At 54.9% G+C, this 26111-nt stretch overlaps 4 protein-coding genes across 8 annotated transcripts; 3 read left to right on the plus strand and 1 right to left on the minus strand.

Annotated features, from left to right (window-relative positions):
• The first annotated feature begins 3828 nt into the window (after positions 1–3828).
• On the plus strand, positions 3829–14384 carry LOC120869515 (phospholipid transfer protein). 4 transcript variants are annotated; one of them, XM_040248881.1, is made up of 16 exons: positions 3829–3948; positions 4574–4684; positions 4794–4893; positions 5424–5552; positions 5834–5989; positions 6988–7051; positions 7153–7216; positions 8296–8387; positions 9572–9748; positions 9821–9880; positions 11527–11691; positions 11787–11854; positions 13225–13267; positions 13376–13439; positions 13532–13608; positions 14068–14384. In XM_040248881.1, the coding sequence occupies exons 2-16, from the start codon at positions 4585–4587 to the stop codon at positions 14197–14199; spliced, it is 1491 nt and encodes a 496-aa protein (XP_040104815.1). In that variant the 5' UTR covers positions 3829–3948; positions 4574–4584; the 3' UTR covers positions 14200–14384. The 4 variants fall into 4 exon arrangements, with proteins under 4 accessions (XP_040104815.1, XP_040104816.1, XP_040104817.1 ...); XM_040248882.1 differs by having other exon boundaries at positions 3868–3944; XM_040248883.1 differs by having other exon boundaries at positions 3870–3952.
• On the minus strand, positions 14318–20899 carry CTSA (cathepsin A). Of its 2 annotated transcripts, XM_040248877.1 has the most exons (15): positions 20803–20899; positions 20378–20577; positions 19922–20033; positions 19597–19647; positions 19417–19503; positions 19031–19186; positions 18526–18617; positions 18050–18134; positions 17171–17262; positions 17010–17088; positions 16777–16916; positions 16055–16130; positions 15282–15371; positions 15006–15110; positions 14318–14764 (listed from the first exon to the last, which is right to left on the minus strand). In XM_040248877.1, the coding sequence occupies exons 2-15, from the start codon at positions 20575–20577 to the stop codon at positions 14681–14683; spliced, it is 1449 nt and encodes a 482-aa protein (XP_040104811.1). In that variant the 5' UTR covers positions 20803–20899; the 3' UTR covers positions 14318–14680. The 2 variants fall into 2 exon arrangements, with proteins under 2 accessions (XP_040104811.1, XP_040104810.1); XM_040248876.1 differs by having other exon boundaries at positions 15006–15371.
• Positions 20900–20925: 26 nt separating this feature from the next.
• On the plus strand, positions 20926–23388 carry NEURL2 (neuralized E3 ubiquitin protein ligase 2). The gene is made up of 2 exons (XM_040248898.1): positions 20926–21961; positions 23148–23388. Exons 1-2 carry the CDS (start codon positions 21220–21222, stop codon positions 23261–23263), a joined length of 858 nt encoding a protein of 285 aa, XP_040104832.1. The 5' UTR covers positions 20926–21219; the 3' UTR covers positions 23264–23388.
• A 1028-nt stretch (positions 23389–24416) lies between these two features.
• On the plus strand, positions 24417–25828 carry SPATA25 (spermatogenesis associated 25). The gene is made up of 2 exons (XM_040248900.1): positions 24417–24608; positions 24990–25828. Exons 1-2 carry the CDS (start codon positions 24554–24556, stop codon positions 25547–25549), a joined length of 615 nt encoding a protein of 204 aa, XP_040104834.1. The 5' UTR covers positions 24417–24553; the 3' UTR covers positions 25550–25828.
• The last annotated feature ends 283 nt before the right edge of the window (positions 25829–26111 follow it).

Below are 26111 nucleotides of genomic sequence, written 5' to 3' on the forward strand. Positions count from 1 at the left end.
CAAGCGCTCCCAGACCAGTCCAGTTACTCAGCAAATACATACTCAGCACCTAATCTGTGGGCTTCCCAGGTGGCTCAGTGGTAAAAAAAAAAAATCTGCCTGCCAATGCAGGAGATGCGGGTTTGATCCCTGGGTCAGGAAGATCCCCTGAAGAAGGAAATGTCAACTCACTCCAGTATTCTTGCCTGGAAAATCTCATGGACAGGGAAGCCTGGCGGGCTACAATCTATGGGGTCGAAAAGAGTTGGACACGACTTAGCAACTAAACAACAACCTAATCTGTACCAGGCACTGTTCTAGCACTGGATGAATAAGATCCCAGCTCTCACAGAGACAGGCAATGACCCAATATTAAATTAGAATAAGATCTATAAAGAAATAAACTAGGGACTTCCCTGGCAGTCCAGTGGCTAGGACTCTGTGCTCCCAATGCAGGGAGCCCAGGTTTGATCCCTGGTCAGGGAACTGGATCCCACATGCCACAACTGAGTTCATATGCTGCAACTAAAAAAAGGGTAAAAAGAAAAAAAAAAGGCTATTGCAATTGAGAGTTAACTGCTAAGTAGTCAGGGAAGGCGTCTCTGAAGAAGGGTCATTTAAGCTGAGACCAAACGGACAAGGGGCCAGACCAAGGGAAGATCAGAGGGAAAAGCCTTTGAGGCTGAGGGAACAGCAACGGCAAAGGACCTGAGCCAAGAAGAATTTCATTTGCATGTTCAAGTCACCAAAAACAATCAGTGTAGCTGGAGCAGAAGGAAAGGGGTGAGGGAGGTGGGAAAGGAGACAGGGAAAGGCCCGTTCAGGTGTCTAGATATCTGGGCACGGAGGCAGTTCAAGAATGGTGGAAAGTCACTGACTGAAGGCTAATGACACTAGTAATTGTTGGTGGCTAATGATGGTAATAATTGCAGCTAGATTTTGAGCCCTTACTAAATGCCAGGTGCTTATTAAGTCCTTTTTAGACATTAACTCATTTAATCCTCACAAGCAACCTTAAGAAGGAGGTGCTTTGTCCTCATTTTATAGATGAGGAGACAAAGGCCCAGAGAGATTAAACCACTGGCCCAGGGTCACACTGCTATATTTAAAGTTCACTGGGGCTGGGGACTTCCCTGGTGGTCCAGTGGTTAATAATCCACCTGCCAAGGCAGGGGACATGGATTTGATCCCTGATCTGGGAAGATTCTACACGCTGCTGGGCCACAATTACTGAACCCACACTCTGCAACTATTGAAACCCACATACTCTAGAGTCCGTACTCTACAAGAGAAGCCATCGCAATGAGAAGCTCGTGCGCAGCAATGAAGACCCAGCACAGCCAAAAACAATACATAAATAAATAATTTTAAAAGTGTAAAGTTCACTGGGGTTCTCTGGGGACAGTGAATTTATAGGGGCAAGCCCCTGTAAGGGGCTTCCCAGGTGGTGCCAGTGGTAAAGAACCCACCTGCCAATGCAGGAGACATAAGAGACATGGGTTCAATCCCTGGGTCAGGAAGAACCCCTGGAGGAGGGCATGGCAAACCCACTCCAGTGTTCTTGCCTGGAGAATCCCCATGGACAGAGGAGCCTAGTGGGCTATAATCCCTGGGGTCGCAAAGAGTCGGACACGACTGAAGTGACTTAGCAGGTATGCTCGACCCTGTAAAAGATAACAATGATACAAAAGACATTTGCATTCCAGTTAAGAAAATGTGAGGAAAGAAAAACTAATATCCCTCAGGTTTTTCTGTCCAGCCAGACTCCGGGAAGAGCCAGGGTTACTAGAGTTTAAAGGCTTTCAGGCACTTCCTCCTCTGGATATCCTTAGCACTTTCTCTGTTCCCCTCCTACACCCCTCCCACCTTGTTTGTTTGTAATCTGTGACCCTAATTACAATAGCTAGCATTTATTTGGCGTTAATGGTGTGTCATATATCATGCCCAGCACATGCACTATGCCTATTTAATTTATTCTTGCAATAATCTAATTGTCTTCATTTTAGAAACTGAGGCTGAGAGTTGCTAAAGTAAAGGGTCCAAGGTCATACACTTAAGAATTGATAGCCTAGGATTTTAAAAAAAAACAACTTTTATTTTGTATTGGGGTATAGCTGATTAACAAACAATGTGACGATAGTTTCAGATGAACAGAGAAGGGACTCAGCCATACATATTCATGTATCCTTTCTCCCCCAAACTCCCCTCCCATCCAGGCTGCCACAGAGCATTGAGCAGAGTTCCGCTTGCTATGCAGTAGATCCTTGTTGTTTAATCCATTTAAATATAGCAGTGTGTACATGTCCATCCCAAACTCCCTAATTCTCCCTTCCCCCAACCTTTCTTACCCCGGCAACCATAATCTCATTTTTGAAGTGTGAGTCTGTTTCTGTTTTGTATGTAAGTTTATTTGTATCATTCCTTTTTATTTTTTAAAATATGTATTTATCCGGCTGCATTGGCTCTTAGTTTTGGCCTGTGGGTTCTTTGGTCTTGGCATGCAAACTCTTTTTTTTTCCCCCAAACTCTTAATTGTGGCATATGGGATCTAGTTCCCTGATCAGGCCCCCTGCTTTGGGAGCGCAGAGTCGCAAGAAGTCCCTGTGTTATCATTTCTTTTTAGATTCCTCATATAAGGGCTGTCATACGATATTTCTCCTTCTCTGTCTGACTCACTTCACTCAGTATGACACTGTCTACATCCATGCATGTTGCTGCAAGCCTAGACTCTTAACCCTGGTCTGTTAGACATAGGGTCTGGACACAATTACTGGGCTGTAGGTACCCGCCTCTGACCTCCCACCTGGCCATGAACAGTTTGTGGGCTCCCAGAGCAGCAAGGATTGTCCTTACCTATAGTTTCCTGCTAAAGAGGGTTCATAATAATGCCAACCTCACAGGCAGTTAATCTAGATCCAGGGTGATTGACCATTCTACTTTCCCTGGGACTGTGTGTGTGTGGGGGTGGGGGTAGGGTGGGGGTGGGGGGTCCCAGGCAGAGAGACTTGGAGTTTCAAAATCTGGGAAAGTTCTGGGGAAATTAGGAGGAGTTGGTCATCATGTCTGGAGTAGTGTTTTGTGCTTAAATACATGTTCAATGGACGTGAACCATCATTATTTCTCTTTCCTGCTTTCACACATTTGACAAGAAGGTTGCGTGCCCTGAGCCTGTCCTGGGAGCTGGGGCCATCTGTAGGCAGTACACGTGCAGAAAACCTAGCTTCAGAGGCTCACCAGAAACCCACAGCCCGTGGGGAAATGCCAGCCTCCCTGAGGGTGATTCCAGCAGCTTGTGTGTGTCCTCCTGAGTTGGCAGTGTTTGCTTGAAACCCAGTCGGAGAGGTCTCTGGGCCCTGAAGATCCGCAGGTTAGTGACACAGAGACAGTTGGGGGGTGCGGTGGCGGTGGGGGCTTCCCACGGTGAAGCTTGGCAAGGAGAGGTCTTGAGATGATGCTCAGTGGAAGGAAAGGGAAGTACGCGCCTTGGGCATTGACTTTGAGGCTTGCCGGGGCCCAAGGAGTGGTTCCTATTATCACACACATTTTACTGGATGAGGGCATTGAGGCTCAGGCACCCAAGGGAAGGGACTTGCCTAGGATCACACAGAGAGATGGGTAGGGGGAAACTGAACCAAGGTCCCAGCCAAGCAGGGACTGCTGGCGTTGGGCGGGCTGACTTCTGCACTTCCCTCCCTCTTGCCCCGCTTGGGTCCCCCACTTGTCTTGACAAGGCCAGGCTTGTCACGGGGCTCCGTACAGCCCTCTCCACCCTCCCGGTTGCCAGCGACCCGCCCCATCCCCTCCCAATCTCCGAGGGAGGAGGGGAGAGTGGGAGAGAGGAGGGGGGCTCGGGGTGGCTCGGCTTTATAAAGGCGGCTGGACCAGCGCTGCCCGCCAGACCCCGCCGCCTGGATCCCCTGAGCTGCCGGCCGCCCCACGTGACCGCGCCGACCACCAGCTCCACAGCCAGTGAGTTGGGGGCGCGCCTCTATCTGCCCTCAGACTCTCGCCCAGCCCCCTGATCTACTGAACCCGGGCTGGGGAAGAGGGCCTCTGAAGGAGAGCGCTGAGATTGGGTTGGGGGGCATCAGGCAGAATCCCAACGACAGGGATTTAGGACCTGGAGGAGCCGGGAGCCCCGGGAGCCGGAGGTCGGGTCGGCCGCCTGCTCCCTCGGCTCCTCAGACTCGCGGCCTAGGAGACCGCAAGCCACCCCCCAGGAATGCGCGTGCAGCCGTTCCCACGGTAACGTGCAAGCCGCACCCGCCCTCCGCCGAGGAAAAGGGGAGGTTGCTGTGGGGGCTGGGGGGCTTGATCCCCGGGAGGTCCAGACTCGTCACGCGGCGGTTGCACGAGGGAACAGAGAAGGTGCCCTTGCTCTCCTCCGGTGCCCCAAATCCTCCGAGCGTAAGGGAGCACGTCGCCTAAGCCTCAGTTTCCGCATCTGTCAAATGGAGGCAATGTTACTGGTTGCAAGTTCCCCGAAGAGCGATCTCGAGCTTAACGAGCCGGGCCATCCCCCTCCTCTGGTTGGCCATCCGAGGAGTGGGTTTTAGCGGCCGCATGACTCCTGCGATCCCCACCCCATCCCCAGGCCCGTTCGCCATGGCCCTCTTCGGGGCCCTGATCCTAGCGCTGATGGCCGGCGCTCACGCCGAGCTCCCCGGCTGCAAGATTCGCATCACCTCCAAGGCGCTGGAGCTGGGTAAGGCGCGGAGTGCTGTGGGGTGGGGGTGGGTAGTGAGGAGGTGAGGTAGGTGTGTGTGTGTGTGTGTGTGTGTGCGCAGGAACTAAGAACCTCACTGCGGCTTCAGTGAAGCAGGAGGGGCTGCGCTTTCTGGAACAAGAGCTGGAGACCGTGACCATCCCGGATCTGCGAGGCAGTGAGGGCCACTTCTTCTACAACATCTCTGAGTATGTGGGGGTCAAGGGGGCGGGGCCTGAGCAGGGCCGGAGGCTTAGGAAACACCTACGGAGTCTCGGGAGAAGGGAGGGCTGAGTGGATTGGGGGCGTGGCCTGACCGCCGAGGCTGGACTTAAGAAACAGGATGAGGCCAGAAAAGATAAAGGCCTGGCCCGCCTACCGAGGCGGGACCAAGCCGACGGGCGTGGCCTAGAAGTAGGCGGGACCAAGAAAAGCAAAGCCGAACCTGTGGAATTGAGGCTGGCCCTAGAGGCGGAGTCAAGAAACTTGGCCAAGGATGAGAGTGGGGTGTAGGGTACCCGGGTGGAGCTAATAGGAGAGGTCCGAGGGACAGGAGATAAAGGCCCGTGATCTTTAGCCGCCCAGGTCAGGTTGGGCACGTGACGGGCAATTGGAGAATTCATTCCACTCACCCCAGCTTCCCCAGACCTGGAACGGAAGAGGAGCAAATGAATTTACTACAGTTGGGTGGGATGCCCTTTTCTTGGTCCTGAATCTGACCCTGAGGCCTCCTACACAGGGTGAAGGTCACAGAGCTGCAGCTGACATTCTCTGAGCTCCATTTCCAGCCAGACCAGGAGCTGGTGCTACAAATCAACAATGCCTCCTGGGGGCTGCGCTTCCGGAGACAGCTCCTCTACTGGTTCTTGTGAGGACCTGGCACCCCTGGGGGAGTGGAGAGTGGATTGGGAAGCCTGGGGGAACTGTGGAGCTGTGGGCAGTCCCTTAGCCTTTCTGAGCCTCAGTTTCTCCATCTGTACAAAAGGGGCAGTCACACCCATTTCACAGTCAGGTGGACTGTGCAGAAGCACATAAGCCTTATTAAGAGGGGTCATGGTGGCGGGGGGGGGGGGGTTGAGGAGGAGGACAGTAAAGACTTGGTTAAGCTCCAAGCTGGAGTGACCATTAACACTCCCACCCTTGCCACAGCTATGATGGGGGCTATATCAACGCCTCTGCCGAGGGTGTATCCATCCACACTGCTCTGCAACTCTCCCGGGATCCCACTGGCCGGATCAAAGTGTCCAACGTCTCCTGCCAGGCCTCTGTCTCCAGAATGCATGCAGCCTTTGGGGGAACCTTCAAGTAAGCCCTGTCCCCAGTCCTAGCGTCCCCCGTCTCAGCCCCACAGCCCATTTGCCTAGTGCAATGCACAATGCACCAGCTTGGGAATCAGATCAACTGGGTCCAGATCGCAGCCCCACCACTTCCTGGCTGTGAACTTGAGCAAGCTGCTGAAGCTCTCAAAGATGGGGATGGTAATAGGACCTATTCTATGAGATGTGAGGACTGTTCATCTTAGTTAATGTAAAAATATTTATAACAGTACCTCACATATAATATGGGCTCACCACTTAGGTAAGAACCACTGTGAGGACCTAGTGTATACAGTGGGCATGTACTGGGCTCTCAATAATCGGTAGCTCTTAACCACTAATAACAAAAATAATAACATAGTTCCAGGATTGGGGCTGAGAAGGGGAATTTGTGCTGGTTCTGAAAGAAAGTGGGGGAGAGAAAATGGTGGATTTATTATCTGGTGTTGATACACAGTTTTTTTTTTTTATTCATTCAACAAAAGAAGTGTAGGCCAGGCCTCGAGGATTCAGAAAGGACACAGAGCCTGGCTGGAGGGATGAAACATTTGTCGTTGGAGCCTTGAGGGAGGGACCAAGAAAGTATTCTGGGAGGAGGAGGAGGAGTTTAGAGAAGAATAGTCTAGGACTGCCTGGAAGAGGAAGCATCTGTGCCCAGATGGGAAAATACAGGGTGGGAGCACTGAGGATGTAAGGGAAGACAGGAGTAAGGATATGGAGCTGAGGATGCTCAGAGGTTTGAAGAACTCTGGGTCCATTCATTTGATTGGTGGGGGATGGGGTGAGAGAAGAGGTCTTGAGAACCAGTCTGGAGAAGGAATTTGAGCCCACATCTTTAATTGAAATTCCACTAAAGAGGTGGTAAATTAAGTTGAAGTAGAGGTACTCTGCCCACCCACGCCCATCTCTGATCACTGTGATTTCTCCCAGAACTGGGTTGGGGTGAGGGCAGGGTCTGGACTCACCTGGCCTCTCCTCTCCTCACAGGAAGGTGTATGAATTCCTCTCCACGTTCATCACCTCAGGGATGCGCTTCCTCCTCAACCAGCAGGTGCGGGCAGTGGCAGGTGGGGGGGGGCACGTGTTGGAGGCCAACGGGGGGTGGGTTTGCCCTCTCTTGCCAAGACCTTGACTCAGGCCGCCACCTCCCAGATCTGCCCCGTGCTCTACCATGCAGGGACTGTGCTTCTCAACTCGCTGCTGGACACCGTGCCTGGTGAGTTGTGCAGACAGGGTGGGGAGCTCTGGGCCTTGCCCTGGCACGGGGTGGGGAGGAGGCTGGGTGGGCAGCTGTCAGGTAGCATTTGAGGAGGCCCCTTCCCCGCCCTGTGATGGAGCAGCCCTGGGTTCAAAGGTAGCCTCCTGCCACTGACTCCCTGTGGTCAGTACTCACTCTTTCCCTCCTTGGTTTCCTTGCTTGGCTGACAACATTTCCTCAGGGCTCGCTGTGAGGGTTCACTGAGGGCATGGTTGTCATGATCCTTAATACGCGTCTGCTGTGGGGGCCTCATTTGTATTCAACTCCTAGCACTTAATAGGAACTCAATTAACATGACTTCCCTTTCCCTAAGAGATGAGCTCATCATGTCACATGCATGGGGCACAGGATGGGAAGGAGAGGGCAGGGGAAACCAAACCATTGAGAGAAGGGAATCCCGTGCCATCTTAGAGTATTTCTTAAATTTCTTTTTATCTATTTATTTGGCTGTGCCAGGTCTTAATTGCGACATGCAGGATCTTTAGTTGCAGCATGCAAACTCTTAATTGTGGCATGTGGGATCTAATTCCCTGACCAGGGATCAAACCTGGGCCCCTGCGTTGGGAGCATGGAGTCTTAGCCACTGGACCACCAGGGAAGTCTCTCCCTTGCAATATTATTTAGTGACTTGATGAAATCTGTGTAGTAGTAGCAGCAGCAAACAACAACAACAACAATAATAATAATCGGGGGGGTGGGGGTCCCTGGTGGTTCAGTGGTTAGAACCCAGTGTTTTCACTGCCATGGCCCCAGGTTCAATTCCTGGTTGGGGAACTAAAATGCAGCAAGCTGAGCAGTGCGGCCAAAAACAAACCGAGAGAACAACAAAAGCCACAATGATAACAGCTAACACTGTTGCCCACCGCACACCAGGCACTAAATGCTTTCCACTTGTAGTAAAACTGATTTGAGCTTCATAAGCACCCTATGAGGGAAGTACTCTAATCCCCCTTCTATGAGTAAGCAGCTGAGGCCGAGAGCCTAAGCACCCAGCCAACCACCACACAGCTTTGCGTGACTCCCGCCCCTCCCCACAGTGCGCAGCGCTGTGGACGAGCTCGTGGGCATCGACTACTCCCTCCTGAAGGATCCCGTGGCCTCCACCAGCAACCTGGACATGGGATTCCGGGTGAGCTGCCCAGCTGGTGTGTGCAACCGGACCCCTCCTTCTCCCCTAAAGCACACTCTGATGTGGCCACTCACTGGTGGGGATGCTGTGGCCTCAGGCTCAACTCCTGGGTCTGACACTCAGCCTTGTTAATCTTGTCTAGTCCCACCTTTCCAGCTTCATCCTTTGCAGCTGTGTGTGTGTGTGTGTGTGTGTGTGTAGTAAATCGCTTCAGTTGTGTCCAACTCTTTGCGACCCTGTGGACTGTAGCCCTTCAGGCTTCTCTGTCCGTGGAGTTCTCCAGGCAAGAATACTGGGGTGGGTTGCCATGCCCTCCTCCAGGGGATCTTCCCTACCCAGGGATTGAACCCACGTCTCTTAGTCTCTTGCTTTGCAGGCGAGTTCTTTACCATGAGCGCCACCTGGGAAACTGCTCCTCTTTCCCAAAGATGCCCTTCACTTCCTATCTCAGGGCCTTTGCTCATGTACTGTCTTCCCCCATCTCTCCCAGAAGGTACTGAACATTCAGCTTTAACGCACGCAATCCCATTCCCTCCTCTCATAACCCTGTAAATCAGGTCCTGATGTTTTATTATTTCAGGGACGCGCAGACTGGCTCAGGGCGGCCATGTCCCTTGTCCGAGGCCACTCAACTAGTCTGTGGCCATGCCCATTGCTTTCCCTAATGGAGTGTTGCCGAGTTTCAGAGCAGAGAGGCCAGTTAGAGAGCCGGAAGGTCAGCTCCCGCTCTGCCACTTACTAGCTGTGTGATATTAAGCCAGTGGCTTAATGTTTCTGTACCCGTTTCCTCAAATGGAAATGGAAATAATACAGTAAGAAAAGATAACCTCATGGGATGTTGTGTGGATTAAAGGAGTTGGTCTAGGTAAGCAGCACAGAAGTACTCCATACGTGGAGGCAGTTGTTGCCATCATTATTACCGTCTAGTTTTCAAGGCCCACTCAAGGGCCACCTCCCCCGTGAACCCTTTCGTGTGTCGCTCCTTCAGTCGGATGGGACTGCACCCTTGGAGCACTCCAGCTACCCTCCCTTCCAGGCTTTTTAAGAAAAGTACCTGTTGAGTCCCCCCGAGGTCAACAACGATGCTGTCCACCATGCTGTCTGGGGACAGTAAATTATATGCCTCAAGACATCCGGGTGCTGGACCAGTCTGCCTGGCCCTGACCCTGATCCTCCAACACCAGGGGGCCTTCTATCCCCTGACTGAGGCCAACTGGAGTCTGCCCAACCGGGCGGTGGAGCCCCAGCTGCAGGAGGAAGAGCGGATGGTGTACGTGGCCTTCTCTGAGTTCTTCTTCGACTCTGCCATGGAGAGCTACTTCCGGGCAGGAGCCCTGAAGCTCGCGCTGGTGGGGGACAAGGTAAGCCGGGATCTGTTTGTGAGGTGGGGCCTGTGACGCGGCTTCTGCCTCACCCCCGATTCCCCTGCGCAGGTGCCTCACGACCTGGATATGGTGTTGAGGGCCTCCTACTTTGGGAGCATCGTGCTGATGGTGAGTGTGGGTGGGAGCCTGGTCAGGCGGGTGGGCACACCAAGTGTACACCCATGAGGCAACTGGCGAGGTGAGCAGGGCCCCCAGCGGCAGCCACAGAGTAGACAGAAGGCCTGGCCTGCCTGTGGCCACAGCCCCTGATTTGGCCAGAGTCTATGAAGGTTCCCAGGTCTGCGAGGAAGACTTTGCTACTCTTGCTTCATCTCTTTCGGGAAAACCAGGATGAAGGTGGGCTGAGAACCCAAGGCAGGCCAGTGTAGGGACTTTAATAGCAACTGAAATATCAGCCTGGGCCTCCCTACGGGCTCAGATGGTAAAGAATCTGCCTGCAATTTGGGAGACCCGGGTATTATCCTTTTTGCTTCTTTTCCCTTGTTTAATGGAGAGTTAAAATTTTTTAAGAAATACTTCAGTTTGGTTCAGTCGCTCAGTCGTGTCCGACTCTTTGCGACCCCATGGACTGCAGCACACCAGGCCTCCCTGTCCATTACCAACTCCCAGAGTTTACCCAAACCCATGTCCATATCTTTAGTGATCATTAAAGGAATTGTCCTTGGTTCTAGCTTATAAAATGATGGAGCTGGGATTTGAACCTGGGTATGAATCTCGGTGATTCAAGGTTACCCTACTTGTCTATACTATGTAGCCTCCCAGAGTTGTCATGAGGATTGAATGCGTTAATACTTACAATGACAACACCAGCTGCTATGAATGCTATCCTTGTCGTCATCACTGGCATCATCGTCGTGGCCGAGCACTGTTAAGAGCGTGGACTCTGTTGCCATGATTGCCTGGGTCTCAGTCCCAGTTCTTCAACTCACTAACCCAACTTGGACAGGTTACTTAACCTCCCTCTGCTTCAATTTTCCCATCTCAAAAGTGGGTATACGTTAATACCTGCTTCACACAGTTACTGTGAGGTTTAAATGAGGGAACACGTGTGAAGTGTTTGGTGAAAAGCAAGCAGGTGGTCACGACACTGCCTGTAGAAGAAATAGCTCAGCAGGTTCAAGAAAAAAGATATGGCAGGGGGCTGAGTTTTGTTATTTACTAATTTTTTGTCAAGTCATGTGGCTTGTGGGATCTTAGTTCCCTGACCAGGGATTGTACCCAGGCCCACGGCAGTGAAAGTACAGAGTCCTAACCACTGCTGGTGGTGGTGGTTTAGTCGCTAAGTTGTGTCCGACTCTTTGCGATCCTACAGACTGCAGCCTGCCAGGCTCCTCTGTCCATGGGATTCTCCAGGCAAGAATACTGGAGTGGGTGGCCATTTCCTTCCCTAGGGGATCTTCTGGACCCAGGGATCAAACCTGCGCCTCCTACTTGGAGGCAAACCCTAACCACTGGACCACCAGGGATTCCCTGGGGTATTTAATGCAAAGAGGCTGTTCTTGGGGAGTCTGGATTGGAGCTGGGTCCTGGATATTGAGAACATGGGAAAACAGAAAGAGAAGGAAGGAGGCATTCCTGGAACGAGACATTCCCTTGTCTGAGCAAAGGCAGAGGCTGGACACAGTCCTGGAGGGTTCTGGAAGCCACTGCCGTCTTCCTATTTGTGTCTGTGTGCTCCCAGAGGGTGAAACTACCCACTCCGTCCCAGGGACTCCTCAGGGAGGACTTGACCGGCCCTCCCTGCTGTGTCCCAGAGCCCGGCAGTGATCGACTCTCCGCTGAAGCTGGAGCTGCGGGTCACGGAACCTCCTCGTTGCACCATCAAGCCCTCGGGCACCACCGTCTCTGTCACCGCCAGTGTCACCATCGCCCTGGTGCCACCCAACCAGCCCGAAGTCCAGCTGTCCAGCATGATCATGGTGCGGACTCCAGAGCAGGGGATGCAGAGGGTCAAGGAGGGGCACTGCTACCCCCTTTCGGGCAGTAACACCACCCTCCCCGCTTTCCCGCCCAGGATGCCCGACTCAGCGCCAAGATGGCCCTCCGGGGGAAGGCGCTGCGCACCCAGCTGGACCTGCGCAGGTGGGCAGGTGTCTGGGGGTCTTGGGCGAGCCTGTAACCTCTCTGAGCGTCAGTGCCTTCAGGATAATCATACCTGCCCAGCGATACTGGGGAGCATTTCCTTCTCCAGGGGATCTTCCCGACCCAGGGAGAGAACCCAGGTCTCCCACATTGGAGGCAGATGCTTTAACCTCTGAGCCACCAGGGAAGCCCAAAATTCAGTCATAGCTATCAGCCACCTGAGAGCCAGGGTCTTGTTAACGCATCAAGCGTTTCATTACAGTGTAATTTCTCTGCATCCTCAACCACCCAGAAGCAGGCAGAGCAGGTATGATGAGAGATGATCCAGCTGGTCCGGCAAGGTTAAATGACACACCCACTGTCACACAGCAAAGTGTGTAAGAACATAGATTTTGGCACAACTTAGTTTTGTGATCTTGAAACAAGTCTTTTTATCTTTCTGAGCTTCATTTTCTTCATGTATTAAATATAGAAAATAGTAGCATCTGCTGTCTAAGGCTATATTGTTCAGTGTAGCAGGTGCTAGCCACTGGTGGCTGTATACATTTAATTATAATGAAATAGTTCCTTACTTGCTCATTTCTATAACCATGGTAGCTAGTGGCTACTGTGTGGCTGGTGTAGAACACTTTACAAGAGCCTAGATTCTAGAGGCAGGTTCTGGAATTTCTCAGCTGTGTGACCTTATGCAAATCAGTCTCTCTGGGCCTCTATAAATGCAAATTTTAATAGTGCCTATTCCTTAGGGTTGTTATGAGGATTAAATCATGTGGCATTTAAAAATATTTCAGTATTTAGCTTTTTAACACGCCTGGTATCTGGCAGAAAGCAAGCACTGACAGTTTTGCTAAATAAAAGTAAACAATACACAGAAGTGAAAGTGAAGATGCTCAGTCGTGTCCAACTTTTTGCGACCCCATGGACTGTAGCCTACCAGACTCCTCGGTCCATGGGATTCTCCAGGCATGAATACTGGAGTGGGGTGCCATTTCCTTCTCCAGGGGATCTTCCCGATCCAAGGACTGAACTCGGGTCTCCCGCACTGTAGGCAGACTCTTTACCGTCTGAGCCCCCAGGGAAGCCCCAGCACACAGAAAGCCATCAGCAAAAGTCTGGCTATAGAGGTGGTCTACAAATAAAAAGTAGCAGACTTGAGATTCAAAACAAAACAAAAAGGTAGCAAACTTGGAGAAAGGAGACCTGAAGAGGGAGAAACAACTCACCCAAGGATGCACAGCTGGAAAGTGCTAGAACCCCCTGGAAAGGTGTGTGGGTGGAACATCCAAGACGGAAGCTCAAGGGCTTCGGGTAGGCAGGCCTGGGTGGCCTGGTGGTCACCTGCCCACGGGACCCTTCTTTCTCTCCCATAGGTTCCGAATCTACTCAAACCAATCTGCATTGGAGTCACTGGCAGTGAGTTGGGAAGAGGGGGTGCAGGCACAAGGTTGGGGTCTGGGGAGGGCAGTGAAGGCCAGCCCACCCCCTCCTCACTGCCCTGACTTCCTGTCTCCCCGCTCCCAGCTGATACCACTGCAGACCCCTCTGAAGACCCTGCTGCAGATTGCAGTGATGCCCATGCTCAATGGTAGGGTCGGGGTGAGGGTGTGAGGAGGGTGGGGGAGAGGTCAGGGGAGGGGCTGGGTGGGTTCAGACTGAGCTGACTGTTCCTGCCCACAGAGCGGACCTGGCGTGGGGTGCAGATCCCACTCCCCGAGGGAATCGACTTTGTGCGTGAGGTGGTGACAAACCACGCGGTGAGTAGGGACGCCTGGGGAAGGAGGGCAGAGCCTTCCCCTCCCTCTACAGCTCTCCTCTGCCCTCCATGACCTGATCCCTGTTTCTCCCTTATCAACGGCATCTTTATTTTTTAATTAATTAATTTTTTTTCCAATGGCTTCTTCTCATCTCAACCTTACATCAGATTCCTCCAGCCCTTTGCACAGGCTGCATCCTCACCTTGGAACACTCTTCCCTGATTCTATGCCCAATGCCTACTAATCTTTCAGGTCTTAACTAAGAGCGTGCCTCCTCCAGGAAGCCCTCCTGGACCTCCTGCAGCCTTTATTTCAGCACCCATCACAGGGAGTTATAAGAACCGCTCTGGTGCTCTGCCTCTCCCACTAGATTGAGGCCAGGGATTCTTGTCTGTGTCTCTAAACTCTATTCTCAGTAATGGAATAAAGAGACCCCTTTCTCTGCTCCTTCCTGTACAGGGCTTCCTCACCATCGGGGCTGACCTCCACTTTGCCAAAGGGCTGCGAGAGGTGATTGAGAAGAACCGGCCCGCTGATACCAGGGACCCCCGAATATCCAGTGCCCCACCACCCTCCACGGCAGCTGTCTGAGCCCTCAGCCCCTACCCTGGCAGCTGCATTCAGGACTCCACCGCCTCTCATCCCCTCCCTTACCCCATCACAGCCTCTAGTGTCCTCTATAGCCCTCAGTGCCACAGAGAAGACGGGGTTTTAAGCTGTACCCAATTTAATTCCATAATCACAGTCAATCCATCTATTACAGTCCGTCCACTCTCCCCGTGGGGCTCTTCTGAACTTTGTTTTGATTGTGGGATGCTATCAGTGCAATGAGGGCAATTCTTTCAGCAGGGAGGGGGTTAGGCCCCACCCTGGTGAGTTATAAAGTGCAAACTCCCCCCAAGTGAGGCGCTGGGGCCAGATCTGGGATGCACAGGGCAGTGGAGGGGGGTGGGAGCCGTTCTGGAAGCAGGGATCTGCCCCACAGGGGCATTCTGCATAAAGGGGGCCCTCTCTTCTGGCAGGAGAGGCTGGGAAGGGCTGGATCAGGCAGTGGGGGCTGGTCCTGTGGTTCTCAGTATGGCTGCTTATTCAGGAAGCGCGAGAACATGGTGAGGGCAGCCTGGGGCTTGTCGGTGGGGACCATGTGTCCAGCGCCCTGAAGGGCAAAGCTTTGTGAGATTTCCCTCCCAGGACGACCCCTGCCGCTGGGTGCTTCCTTCATCCTACGGGATCCCTCTAGCCCATGACCTTCCTCCTCTGGTCCCTCCCTTTATCCCATCCCTGCCCAGAATTTGCCCTTCCAGGGGCCATGTGGTAACCCAGCATAAAGGTCGGAAGAAAAGGACAGGCAGGTCCTGCCGCACCCTCTCTCTCCTCCCTGGTCATCAAGGTCCTACCTTGATGGTAAGGAAGGCGATGTGGGAGAACTCCTTCACGAAGCCAGCGATCTGCTCCCCGCTCTCCCCGTAGTCCACCAACCAGGGCCGGCGCTGGACTTCCATCTGCCCCGCCAGGAAAGACTTAGCGGCCTGTAGCTGCCCCCTTGCCTCTGCTCGCAGCCACCGGCCAGGCCTCAGGGGCCGGGAACACCTCCAGGTTTGCTCTCTGTCTGCCCCAGCCAGTCTGCCCTCCCCCGCACCTACTTGACCCTGGGGCTGGGGCCCCTGCCTCACCTTCTGGTTGAGGGAATCCACAAACCACTCGTCTCCCATGAAATTGCAGGCCATGTCCACATCGCCGTTGTACAGCAGAATCCGGTATTTCTGAAGCAGCACAAGGGGGAAAATGAGGGGTTTGGAATAAGCCCAGACCCCAGCCCTCCCCCGGTTCAAGCCCTACCCACTGGCTAAATTGCATAAACCAGGAAACCCTTGTGTTTTCTGACCACTTCCTACATGGCAAGAGCCCTACTGAATGCTTTACCTATGAAGCATTTTACTATGATACCATTAGTAACCCCATTTTACAGATGGGAAAATCAAGCCTCAGAAATGTGAGAAACTTGCCCAGGGTCACCTGGCTAGTGACCCCAGAGCCCATACTCTACCCACTGTGCTCTGCAGAACTTGGTCCTGCCCTGGCTCAGCCAGTATCTCCTAGGTAACCTACCGTATCTTCTAGGTGACCTTGGACAAGGTCCTCTCCCACCCTGGACCTCTGTTTGCCTCTTGTAACATGATCTGACTAGCTCTTCTCACCGTAAAGGCTCCTTGACTGATGGAGACCCCTCAGACTCTTCCCACAGAGCAGCATCAGGTGGGGACAGAGCCAGGTTCAAATCCTGACCCTGCTGACCACAAGTCAGCTCTTGCCAAGTGACTTCACTTTTTGGGGGAGTTTCAGCTTCCCCTGCCCCGAGCAGCGCCCTAAAGGAGCCCCCACCTTGCCACGCTGCTCCAGGGTCCCAGGCTGCTGATGGACCCAGCTGTGGCTGCTGCCCACTCACCTGTGCAGAGAGCAGCTTCAGGTACTGGGAACACATGCTTTGGTAGAGACGGCGGTACTGGATATTCACCAGGAAGCTGCAGGACCACGTGGGCAGTAAGAAAAAGAGACCACAGATGAGACCTCATCCCCTCCCTGCTCCTGTTCCCAAGCTCCAGGCCAAGAGAAACAGACAGCTGGGATCCAGCCCCTCCTTGGGCATGTAACCTCTCTGGGACTCACCTAGATGAGGGGAGGTGGGGCTGGAATCCAGCAGACCCCAAATCACCCCCATTTAGAAATGTACAGGGACTCTTTTTTACGGTGGCTGGGGTGCCACTGGCGTTAAGGCGTAAGGGCTCGTGCTGACCAATCAGAAGGGACCTGACTGGCCCCTGCTGTGGTCACCTCTTACGTGTAGGTGTCACAGGAGACAGCTGCAGGCAGCTGGGGTGGTACTAAAGTCAGGGAGGGGCAGGGGATGGGAGTGTCTGCTAAATACCAGTGTAAGCAACTGACATTTTAACAACCAGTGTGGCCATTTAAGAGTTAAGTGGCTGAATATCAGTCCATCTGGGGGTCAGGGACCTTGAACATCCTATTGGAACAATTCATGGTCACAGCCAAATGCACATGGTGTCCTCAATGAGAAGCCCTAGGCACAGGATGCCTGGGGACCTTTCTGAGGCCCACAGGCCCCAACAGTCCGCCACCCTCGGGCCACGAGCACCCACAGAAACCCACTTGCACATGTCCCAGCGGGGCAGCTGCTCAGGAATGTGGAGCGCCTTCCGCACATGAGGGTCGTTGAGGTAGTTGGAGGCGGCCGTGGTGTTGGTGCAGGGGGGATCCAGGTGTACCTTCTCCCCGGAACGCAGCAGCATCTGGGAGGGGGGCACAGAGGGTCAGGATCTTGGCTTCCCTGCCCTGCTGTCCCTCCCCGTCCCTGCTGGGAGGAAGCCCGGGCCCATGCACACCTGATGCCACGCCCGCTTGAGTGGCAGGCGGGTGAAGATGTTGCCCAGATCCTGGACCACGACAGTGTCCTTCTCATGCCTGTAAGCGCAGTGGGGGGGAATGGGTGCCTGGGCCCCAGATGGGGCTGGGGCTGGCACACGGGACGCCTGGCAGGGCCTACCTTACATGGCTGGGCACCCCCCCAGCACATGGAGCATAGAGGTTGTAGATGTTGAGGCCGGAGCTGGCCACGATGTGGGACACTTCCTGAAGCTGCAATGACACCCGCCAAGCCGCCATGCTTTACAGAATCCTGGCCTCCCACCACCTCCCCAACAGCGCCCCAAGACTTTTTTTTTCCTTCTTTGGCCCTGTCAGGCGACACATGGGATCTTAGTTCCCCGATGGACTCCCGCATGCCCTATCTTGGGAGTAAGGAGTCTTAACCATTGGGACCGCCAGGGAAGTCCCACATCCCAAGATTTACTGTTCTTCTACTTGGCCTGGTCATTATCCTTTCCCCACCTCCCCCAGGGAAACTGAGCCTCAGTGGAAGGAATCTGCTAGTCCTGGGTCCAAATCCTTGTGCCTCTACTAGCACTGTGACTTCCACATGCTTGGCCTCAGTTTCCTTATCTGGAAAATGTGGATGATACGCTCTCCCTCGAAAGGGACTTTTGGAGGAGGAACGATCTGCGTGGCCATCATTGAGCACAGCCATGGCACATCAGAGGCTGGACGAGAGAGACGCCCTTTCCCCTCACAGGGAGACCTCGGGCAGTGGCGTGGGACCGCACCCACACTCCAAAGCACCCGCCTGAAGGCGGGAGAAACAGGTTAATCCCTTAGTCGGGAAGATCTTCTGGAGAAGGAAATGGCACCCCACCCCAGTATTTGTGCCTGGAGAATCCCATGGAAAGAGGAGCCTGGTGGGCTACAGTCCACAGGGTCAGAGAGTAGGACGCAACCGACTAAACACCACCAAGAAGGATATAAAATAAAGGGGGATGGGCAGGATGGGGGCTGTGGGGGGTGGCGCAGGGCGGGGGCAGAACCGCACATTGGCCAGGCATTCTGGCTCTTTGTTGTCATGGAAGTTACATTTGTTTTGAGAGCAACAGTGCGTCTGCAGGGAAGACCAGAGCCTGTAAGAGATGAATGATAATTGCTTAGGCCCGTGGTGGGCCAGAGAAGGCAAGTACCCCACCTTCTCAACTTCCCAGTCAGGGCTTGGACCAAAGGGACCTGTTTCCTGGGGACAAAGACATTTATCAGAGGGCGTGGTATGTAGCTCCCAAACCTAGCTGCCCTGGGGCCATCCTGCCAGCCCTCTTTCATTTTTTTACATTCTGATCTTTACATGAAAGACCCTTTCATCTTTCCACACCAAAACCCCAGCCTCACCCACCTCCCCTGCCCCCCAACTTCTCCTCATAAACCAGGGCAGGACCCGAGATAGCATGTGCCTGGAGGACAGACCTGAGACCCCTATGACCCGCCACACCACAGGGATTGCCCAGTGGTCCTCTCCCGTACCTGTTCCCCAGAAGGCCATGGTAGTAGGCGAAATAGACCAGGGAGTTGTCATTCTGCTCATAGGAAGAGAGTCCATTGCCCACCGCCAGCCCCTGTGAAACACCCAGGGCGTTCAGCTCATCTGGACATGGGCCAGAAGAGCCTCCTTTGACCTCCACCCAAACCTTAAGCAGTCTGGAAGCTGAAACCCAGTTTGTGGGAGTGGTTGGGCGGGGGAGGCCACTCAGTGTAAAGAATGGAGTTGGTAGCTTGATGAGTGAGCTTCCGGTCAGGGGAGGCACGCAGCCCAGAGGGGCCAGTGAGTGGCAAGGGGTGTCATGAAGGAACAGGTGGATGAAGGAGCTGACGTTCTGCTCGTTGAGCAGGGGAGGTAGGACCTGGGGTACCACATGCCTGGGGAGACCTGCCGCAGGGGATTGCCCAAGACGTGGGCGGAGGAGCGGACCTGTTTGACCTTGCCAACCACAAGTCTAGGCCTCCCTCCCCTCCCGCAGCCTCTCTGCACCTGAAGGTTCATGCTGGGGTCCTGCATGACCAGCACTGCCAGGGTTGGGATGTAGATGCCAGCATAGCTCTCGCCAGTCAGGAAAAGCTCATTGCCCTTGTATTCCGGGAACAGGCAGAAGAAATCTTTAAGGGCTTCAAAGTTGCTCTGGGCAACCTGGAGATGGCAGGATAGACGGAATCAGAAAGTGGTGGTGCTTGAGCTACAAACAATCTCAGAGATAATGACACCCACCCACCCTGTTTGTGCAAGAGCCTGTGACTAGTCCGAGCCCACACCCCAGAGCTGGTGATAGAGCCACAAATGGGCCCCAAGACCAGGCTCTCTTTCTCCTTGTGTCACGCCAGCCAGGGAGACTGGGACATGAGGGCGGACTCTGGACTCACCTCCGTGTCGTTGGTGGCATAAGACTTGTCATCGGAGTAGGAGAAGCCCACTCCAGCTGGGGACTCGAGGTATAACACGTTGGCAATCTAGAGGGGAAGTGGAAATGGGTTGAGGGGGGCTGTTCCCTTCCCTATCCAACTACTGAGACACCCACCCAGGACCCAAAGGGGCGGCGATACCAGGTTCCAGGAGTAGGGGTTGTACTCCAGGGTGACACCATCTGGCTGGATCTGTGGAGGAAAGAGATGGCTAAATTCCAAGAGTCAGCTGGGTGGGGGGTGCAGTGGGGGAAGGTCAACCTGTTGGGTATTGCACAACCAGGCAAAACCCCTTGAGATATGAAACTGTCAAGTCAGGGGTATGGATGAAGAAACCGAGGCTCAGGAAACGGACACATTTTTTGGAAGACCAAAGTCCTTTTCTCCCTCTTCCTGGGCTTTTTCCTTTGGGAACTGTCCCCTCCCTGCCTCTGACCAGGGGGTGACCGCGCTGCTCTCCACTCACCAGGAAGGGGCCGTGCTCTGTCAGGAGGCCGTCGAGGGAGCTACAGCCTGGCCCTCCATTGAGCCACAGAACCACGGGTCTGCTCTTCGGATCCTTCTGGGACTCCACAAACCTGGGGGAGGGAGGTGGAGTCAGGCTAGGGTGGGTGCTGGTGCAGGGGACTGGGTGCAGCTCGGTCTTCCAGCCTTCCCTACTCCTGGATTTCCTCAGGGATTTTTTTTCCTTCTTCTTCTTCATCTCATTTTGACCGGAGAGCATGCGAGTTCTTAGTCCCCCAACCAGGGATGGAAACCTAGTCCCCTGCAGCTGGAAGCACTGGGGCCTTAACCAGCGGACCCCCAGGGAAGTCCGATCCCTCAGGGGTCTTAAGGACACCCCCCACACCATCATCTCCCCCCACGGTGGGCATTGCAGTGCCCCCCTCCCAACCCCGTCCTGGGAGACAGGGCTGCAGACCAGTAGTGGAGGCGCTTGGAGCCGGAGCCTTTGAGGTAGCCGGAGTACTGGCGGAAAGAAGGCTGCTTGGCCAGCCCGGGCAGGAAGCGGATCTCGTCCTGGTCGGGGGCCGCTTCGCCCCCAGGCGCGCAGGCGAGCAGCAGCAGCAGCAGCAGCAGCTGCAGGAAGAGGACTGGCGGCCACAGCGCGGCTCGGAACATCTGCAGCAGGAAGCGGGTGCCGGCTGTTGCCTCGCCCGCTCGGTGCTCGGCCGCCCCTGGCGGGGAGCTGGCGGCGCACCCTCCAGGGAAGCCCCTGCCCTGCCCCAGCTCCCACCCGCCGTGCCTCCTCCGTCGCGCCCCGCCCGGGGGGCTCCCGGATCGCTTCCAGCCTCCGGGATCGCTTCCAGCCTCCGGGATCCCTTCCAGCCCCGGGATCCCTCTCACCTCCGCTCCCTCGCGTCCTTGCTTTCCTGGAGGTGCCGGCCCGGCGATGGGAAGTCATGTGTACTCCGAGTCACGTGTGCCCCGGCGTCACGTGACGGGCCGCCTCCTGCCCCCTTCTGGCCTCTACGGACCCATGCGGGCAGGACGGGGGCAGCGGAGGTTCCACCCGGGCGAAGGTCAGCGGGTTTGGCAGGTCGCATCCCGGGCGCCGGCGGTCCCGAGCCTCCCGGGACTCGCATCGAGGCGGGATGGCCGGGCTAGCGGCGCTAGGACCCCTGGGCAGAGCCTCGGGGAAGGGAGTCGGTGGGCGGAGGGCAATACCTTACATGGTACACTCCCCCTCCCCCGGCGGTCACCATCTGAGTCCGTTGCCCAAAATAGCCCCCGGCGCCCGTTGGTCTGCCCCATGGCCGGGAGATGGCTGCTGTCTCCGACCCCGTGGGGCCGGGTGCTCCGCGGGGACTGGCGCGCTCCGAGCCCCCTCCCACCCGCTTCCACCCAGTGCACGGTGCCAACATCCGCGTGGACCTCTCCGGGACGCGGGCCACACGCGTGGAGAGCTTCGCCCACGGTGTGTGCTTCAGTCGCGAGCCGCTGGCCCCCGGCCAGGTGTTCCTGGTGGAGATCGAGGAGAAAGAGCTGGGCTGGTGCGGGCACCTGCGCCTCGGCCTGACCGCGCTGGACCCCGCCAGTCTGGCCGCCGTGCCCGAGTTTTCGCTACCCGACCTGGTCAGCCTTGGGCACACCTGGGTCTTCGCCATCACGCGCCATCATAACCGCGTGCCCCGGGAGGGCCGCCCGGAGGCAGAGGCCCTGGCCCCTAGTCGCCCCCCAGCACTCCTGGTGGAACCGTATCTCTGCATCGAGCAGTTTCGCATTCCCCGCGATCGCCTGGTCGGCCGTAGCCGGCCGGGTTTGTACAGCCACCTCTTGGATCAGCTCTATGAACTGAATGTGCTGCCTCCGACCGCGCGCCGCAGCCGCCTGGGCGTTCTCTTCTGCCCGCGCCCGGATGGCACGGCTGACATGCATATCGTCATCAACGGCGAGGACATGGGCCCCAGTGCCCGGGGGCTGCCAGCCGCCCAGCCCCTCTACGCGGTGGTGGACGTCTTCGCCTCCACCAAGAGCGTGCGCTTGATCCAGCTGGAGTATGGCTGTAGGTATCCCATCCCCTGAGCAGCGACCCCTCCTGGCCCCCAGTGGGGGACAGGAACCTGCTAGGACTTCTGGACCAGCTGGCAAGGCCTTGGTCTGTCCAGGGTTGCTTTAGAAGTTGGGGAACCTGGGACTTCCCTGGTGGTCCAGTGGCTAGGACTCAGTGGGCCCAATGCAGGGAACTGGGATTCCATCCCTGGTCAGGGAACTGGATCCCACGTGCCACAGCTAGGAGTTTGCGTGCTGCAACTAAGACCTGGCACAGCCAAATAAATACATAAATATTAAAAAAAAAAAAAAAGGTGGAGGGGGGAATCTGACTTCAGATTCTGCCTCTGCCTGTGGCCTTGGACAAGTCAAATCCCCTGGCTTTGGGCCTCAATTTACCCACCTTGGCTGTGATTGATTAAGTTGTCCTCTAAATCCCTTTTCTGGCTTTGCCAATTATTTTCCGTATTAATCTAGGGCATGAATTCTAAACCAATTTTAGATTTTGGTCCTCTAAGAGTTATGTCTATTAGACAAATACTCATCGATTTGAGTATACAGAGTTTAAAAGCATCATCTCAGCCCCTAAGAGCTTCTGAATCGTGCGGTCTGGTTCATGATAGCACCATTAAGCCCTTTATTTATACATCTGAGTGTGTGTGTGCGTGCGCACTCAGTTGCCTCCGCAGTTTGCGACCGTATGGACCACAGCCCACCAGGCTTCTCTGTCCATGGGATTTTCCAGGCAAGAATACTGGAGTGGGTTGCCATGCCCTCCTCCAGGGGATCTTCCCGACCCAGAGATGGAACCTACAGCTCCCGCAGGTCCTGCGTTGCCAAGTGGATTCTTTACCTCTGAACCGCCTGGGAATCCATACATCTGAATTCACATTTTATGATTTCAGTAGATGAGGTCCCTCTCTGTGCCAGGTCTGTGCTGGAGGCTGGGGTTATGCAGGTTTATCAGACACTACCCCTGCCCCCAGAAGCTGCTAAGGGAGGGGAGGGGAGCAGGGTGATGCTATCAAGGAGACAGAGCTGCAGCGTTGGGGAAGTGCTGCACGAGAGGTGCTTATCTCCATCATGTAAACAGCCCCAAGCCAGAGAGTGAAGGGACCGAGACCTAGATCTGGGTTCCGGCCTCGGCTCCCCCGCCCCACCCCCCACCGCTTTTGCCTTAGGCAGCCTTCTCTCCACAGTGCCATCGCTGCAGACCCTGTGCCGCCTGGTGATCCAGAGGAGTGTGGTGCACCGGTTGGCCATTGATGGGCTCCACCTGCCCAAAGGACTTAAGGATTTCTGCAAGTATGAGTGAAGGCCTGCACTGCCCTGGAGCAGGGCCACGCAAGTGCATCCTGGCCCCAGAGGCGTGCCTGCCCTGAAGCTGGCCATGCTACTGCCAGCCAGGATGGAAATAAACACAGCTGATGTTGCCACTGATCCTTGGAGGGTCTCCTTGCCCTTGAAATCTGTGAGGGGCATTTCTTTTAGAATCACTGGGGCTCAGCAGGGCAGGTGAGAGAAAGAGAGCATTTCGACATCACCTAGACCAGTGACTCCTAGCCTGACTACTCGTGATATAAGATAGATTGCCAGCGCTCTGGGTTGTGTCTCTAGAGCTTCTCATTTGATTTGCCAGAGGACATTGTTTTTGCAAAAGTTCCCCTCGAGATACTAAGCAATAGCCAGGGTTGAGAAGCATTTCCCTCAAGCAGAGGTCTCAACTTTGGCTCATGGTGTAACCATTTGAGAAACTTTGAAAAATACTGCTAACTGGGTCTGACGCTGGGATTCTGATTTAGTTAACCCTGGAATAAGGCTGAGTATCAGGATTTCTAAAAGCTTCCAAGAGAATCTAACGTGCAGCCTGGGGTGAGAACCAATGTCCTAGAGCAACTACATCATTTCACAGATGGGAAGTGGAAGCCCAGAGATGGGAGTGTATTTGTCCAAAGACACACAGCAAATGAATGAATACAGGGTGTTTCCTCGTCACACGCTACAGGGCACAAAGCACCTGACTCCTTTATTTGTCGCCTCTGATCATTTCTTCCATATAGATGATCTCATTTGATCCTTCATAATTTCTGGTGAAGTAGTGGGCAGTCATTCCCCCCATCTTACAGATAAGGATATCAAGGAACAGAACTGTCCAGGTGACTTGCCCAAGGTAAAGGCAAGAACCTAGAATGCCCAGTTCCTGGTCCAGCACTCTTTTAGCGCCATCCATTGTCCGGTGCAGGTTCTAGAATGAACAGGTCAATCCTGTGAGGTGGGTTCCAGGTGTAAAAGGGAAGGACTATGCGGGGACTTCCCTGGTGGCTCAGAGGTTAAAGCATCTGCCTCCAATGCGGGAGACCCGGGTTCAGTCCCTGGGTCGGGAAGATCCCCTGGAGAAGGAAATGGTAACCCACTCCAGTACTCTTGCCTGGAGAATCCCATGGACGGAGAAGCCTGGTAGGCTACAGTCCACGGGGTCGCAGAGTCGGACACCACTGAGCGACTTCACTATACTATCACTATGAGGTGACATTCTAGAAGGGTGGAGAAGGTAGGGCAGGAGGCAGATGACTGTTCCCTCACAAACAGGGGCTTTGGGGCAGCCATGTCCTATTTCATGTCTCCACAGACTCAGCCAGGTCTTCCGTCTTCTGGCCAAGGTGAGGGGGCTCTTGGAACGGGGGGGGTGTACAACTTCCTGAAAACCTGAGTCCTGCTCTGGGAAGGTGGTGGTTCTGCTGGGCATTTTTGGGCTTGCCCTGGAGTCAGTTCTCTTTGAAGAAAGCCATTCCCAAAGTCCTTGCCAAGAGCCACCCACTTGTTCATTCATTCGTTCAACAAACAAGGCTCCATCACCTACCTGCATTAGGGGCTGATTTGGGGTGTGGACATGAGTAAAACCCAGTTCCCAACCACCAGACCGCCCTCTTGGGCAGGTCTTAATTGCTCCCGATCCCAGTGCTCTGCTACTATGCCCTGCCCCTCAGGGCCTCCTCCTCCGAGACCAAGAATAACACTCCATCCCATTCCTGTCTCTGCAGGTGGGGCTGCTTCTCTGGGCTCATCTCTTGGCCTCTATAGTCCTATAGAGCCAGGGGTTGTAGCCTCTGGTGGACAAGGCCCACTGAGCCAGAAAGCTGAGCGGGTGACACCTGTCGCCCAGGCCTGCGGCCCGGCCCCTGGGGGCACTGGCTGGGAGCCACCGAGGCAGGAGTACAACTGGTACTGCCGCAAATTCCCCGCCACGAGGCAGCCGGAGAACCTGGGCCGGGAGGACGGCTGCTCCAGAAGCAGAGCCCCCCAGCTGGGCGGCCCCAGCAGGCCTGCGCCTCTGCTGCTGTGTGGGCTGTCACCTGGGGCTCCGCCGATGCCCGCCGAAGCAGGGGGGAAGGAGGCCAACTCCCAGCCCGACATCTGCATCCTGACCTTGGCCATGATGATCGCTGGCATCCCTACTGTGCCCGTCCCGGGCCTGCGGGAGGAGGACCTGATCCGGGCGGCTCAAGCTTTCATGATGGCCCATCCGGAGCCGGAGGGGCTGTGGAGGGGGCCCAGTGGGTGCAGGTGCAGACCCACACAGCCTCTGGGCCAATGGCCTTAGCAAGATCCCGGAGGGGCCAGCCTCCTGGCTCCTACTTGTAGCTGGATGAAATAGCACCAGACACACAGGGTGGCTTCTCCGTATGGTTTTTGGGCAGGCAGGGTTGGTGGTGCCTATGGCAGGGACTGGAATAAGGTGGTGGTCTGAGCCCCTCTGACAAATACTGGCCCATTCAGGGCCCAGACTCCAGGAAGTTCCCCGAAACCATTAAGCTGGGAGATGGGTCTTTGATCAGAGTAGTTACAATGAGAATTACTGAGGTAGGCGGCCCTGCTTGGAGAGTGGAGGCTTCTTTTGTACCGTTTTGGTACTCCCATCAGAATTCTTGTGCAAAGCCCTAGGCAACGTGCACTTTTCTCCTGCCCTTTGTTTCTCACTCTGCTGAGGGCAGGTGATGAGACCACAGGCAAGGAAGGAACATTAACTCTTATTTGAGCACCCACTGGGCATCAGCCCATCACATTCCCATTCTCCTCTCATCTTACCAGTGCTCTGGCAAAGCTCCATTTTTACAGGTGAATGAATTGTGGCTTAGAGAGGTGACTTGCCTCAAGTCTCAGGG

Source organism: Oryx dammah, unplaced genomic scaffold (assembly GCF_014754425.2).
Source record: "Oryx dammah isolate SB20612 unplaced genomic scaffold, SCBI_Odam_1.1 HiC_scaffold_10, whole genome shotgun sequence".
Lineage (NCBI taxonomy): Eukaryota > Metazoa > Chordata > Mammalia > Artiodactyla > Bovidae > Oryx > Oryx dammah.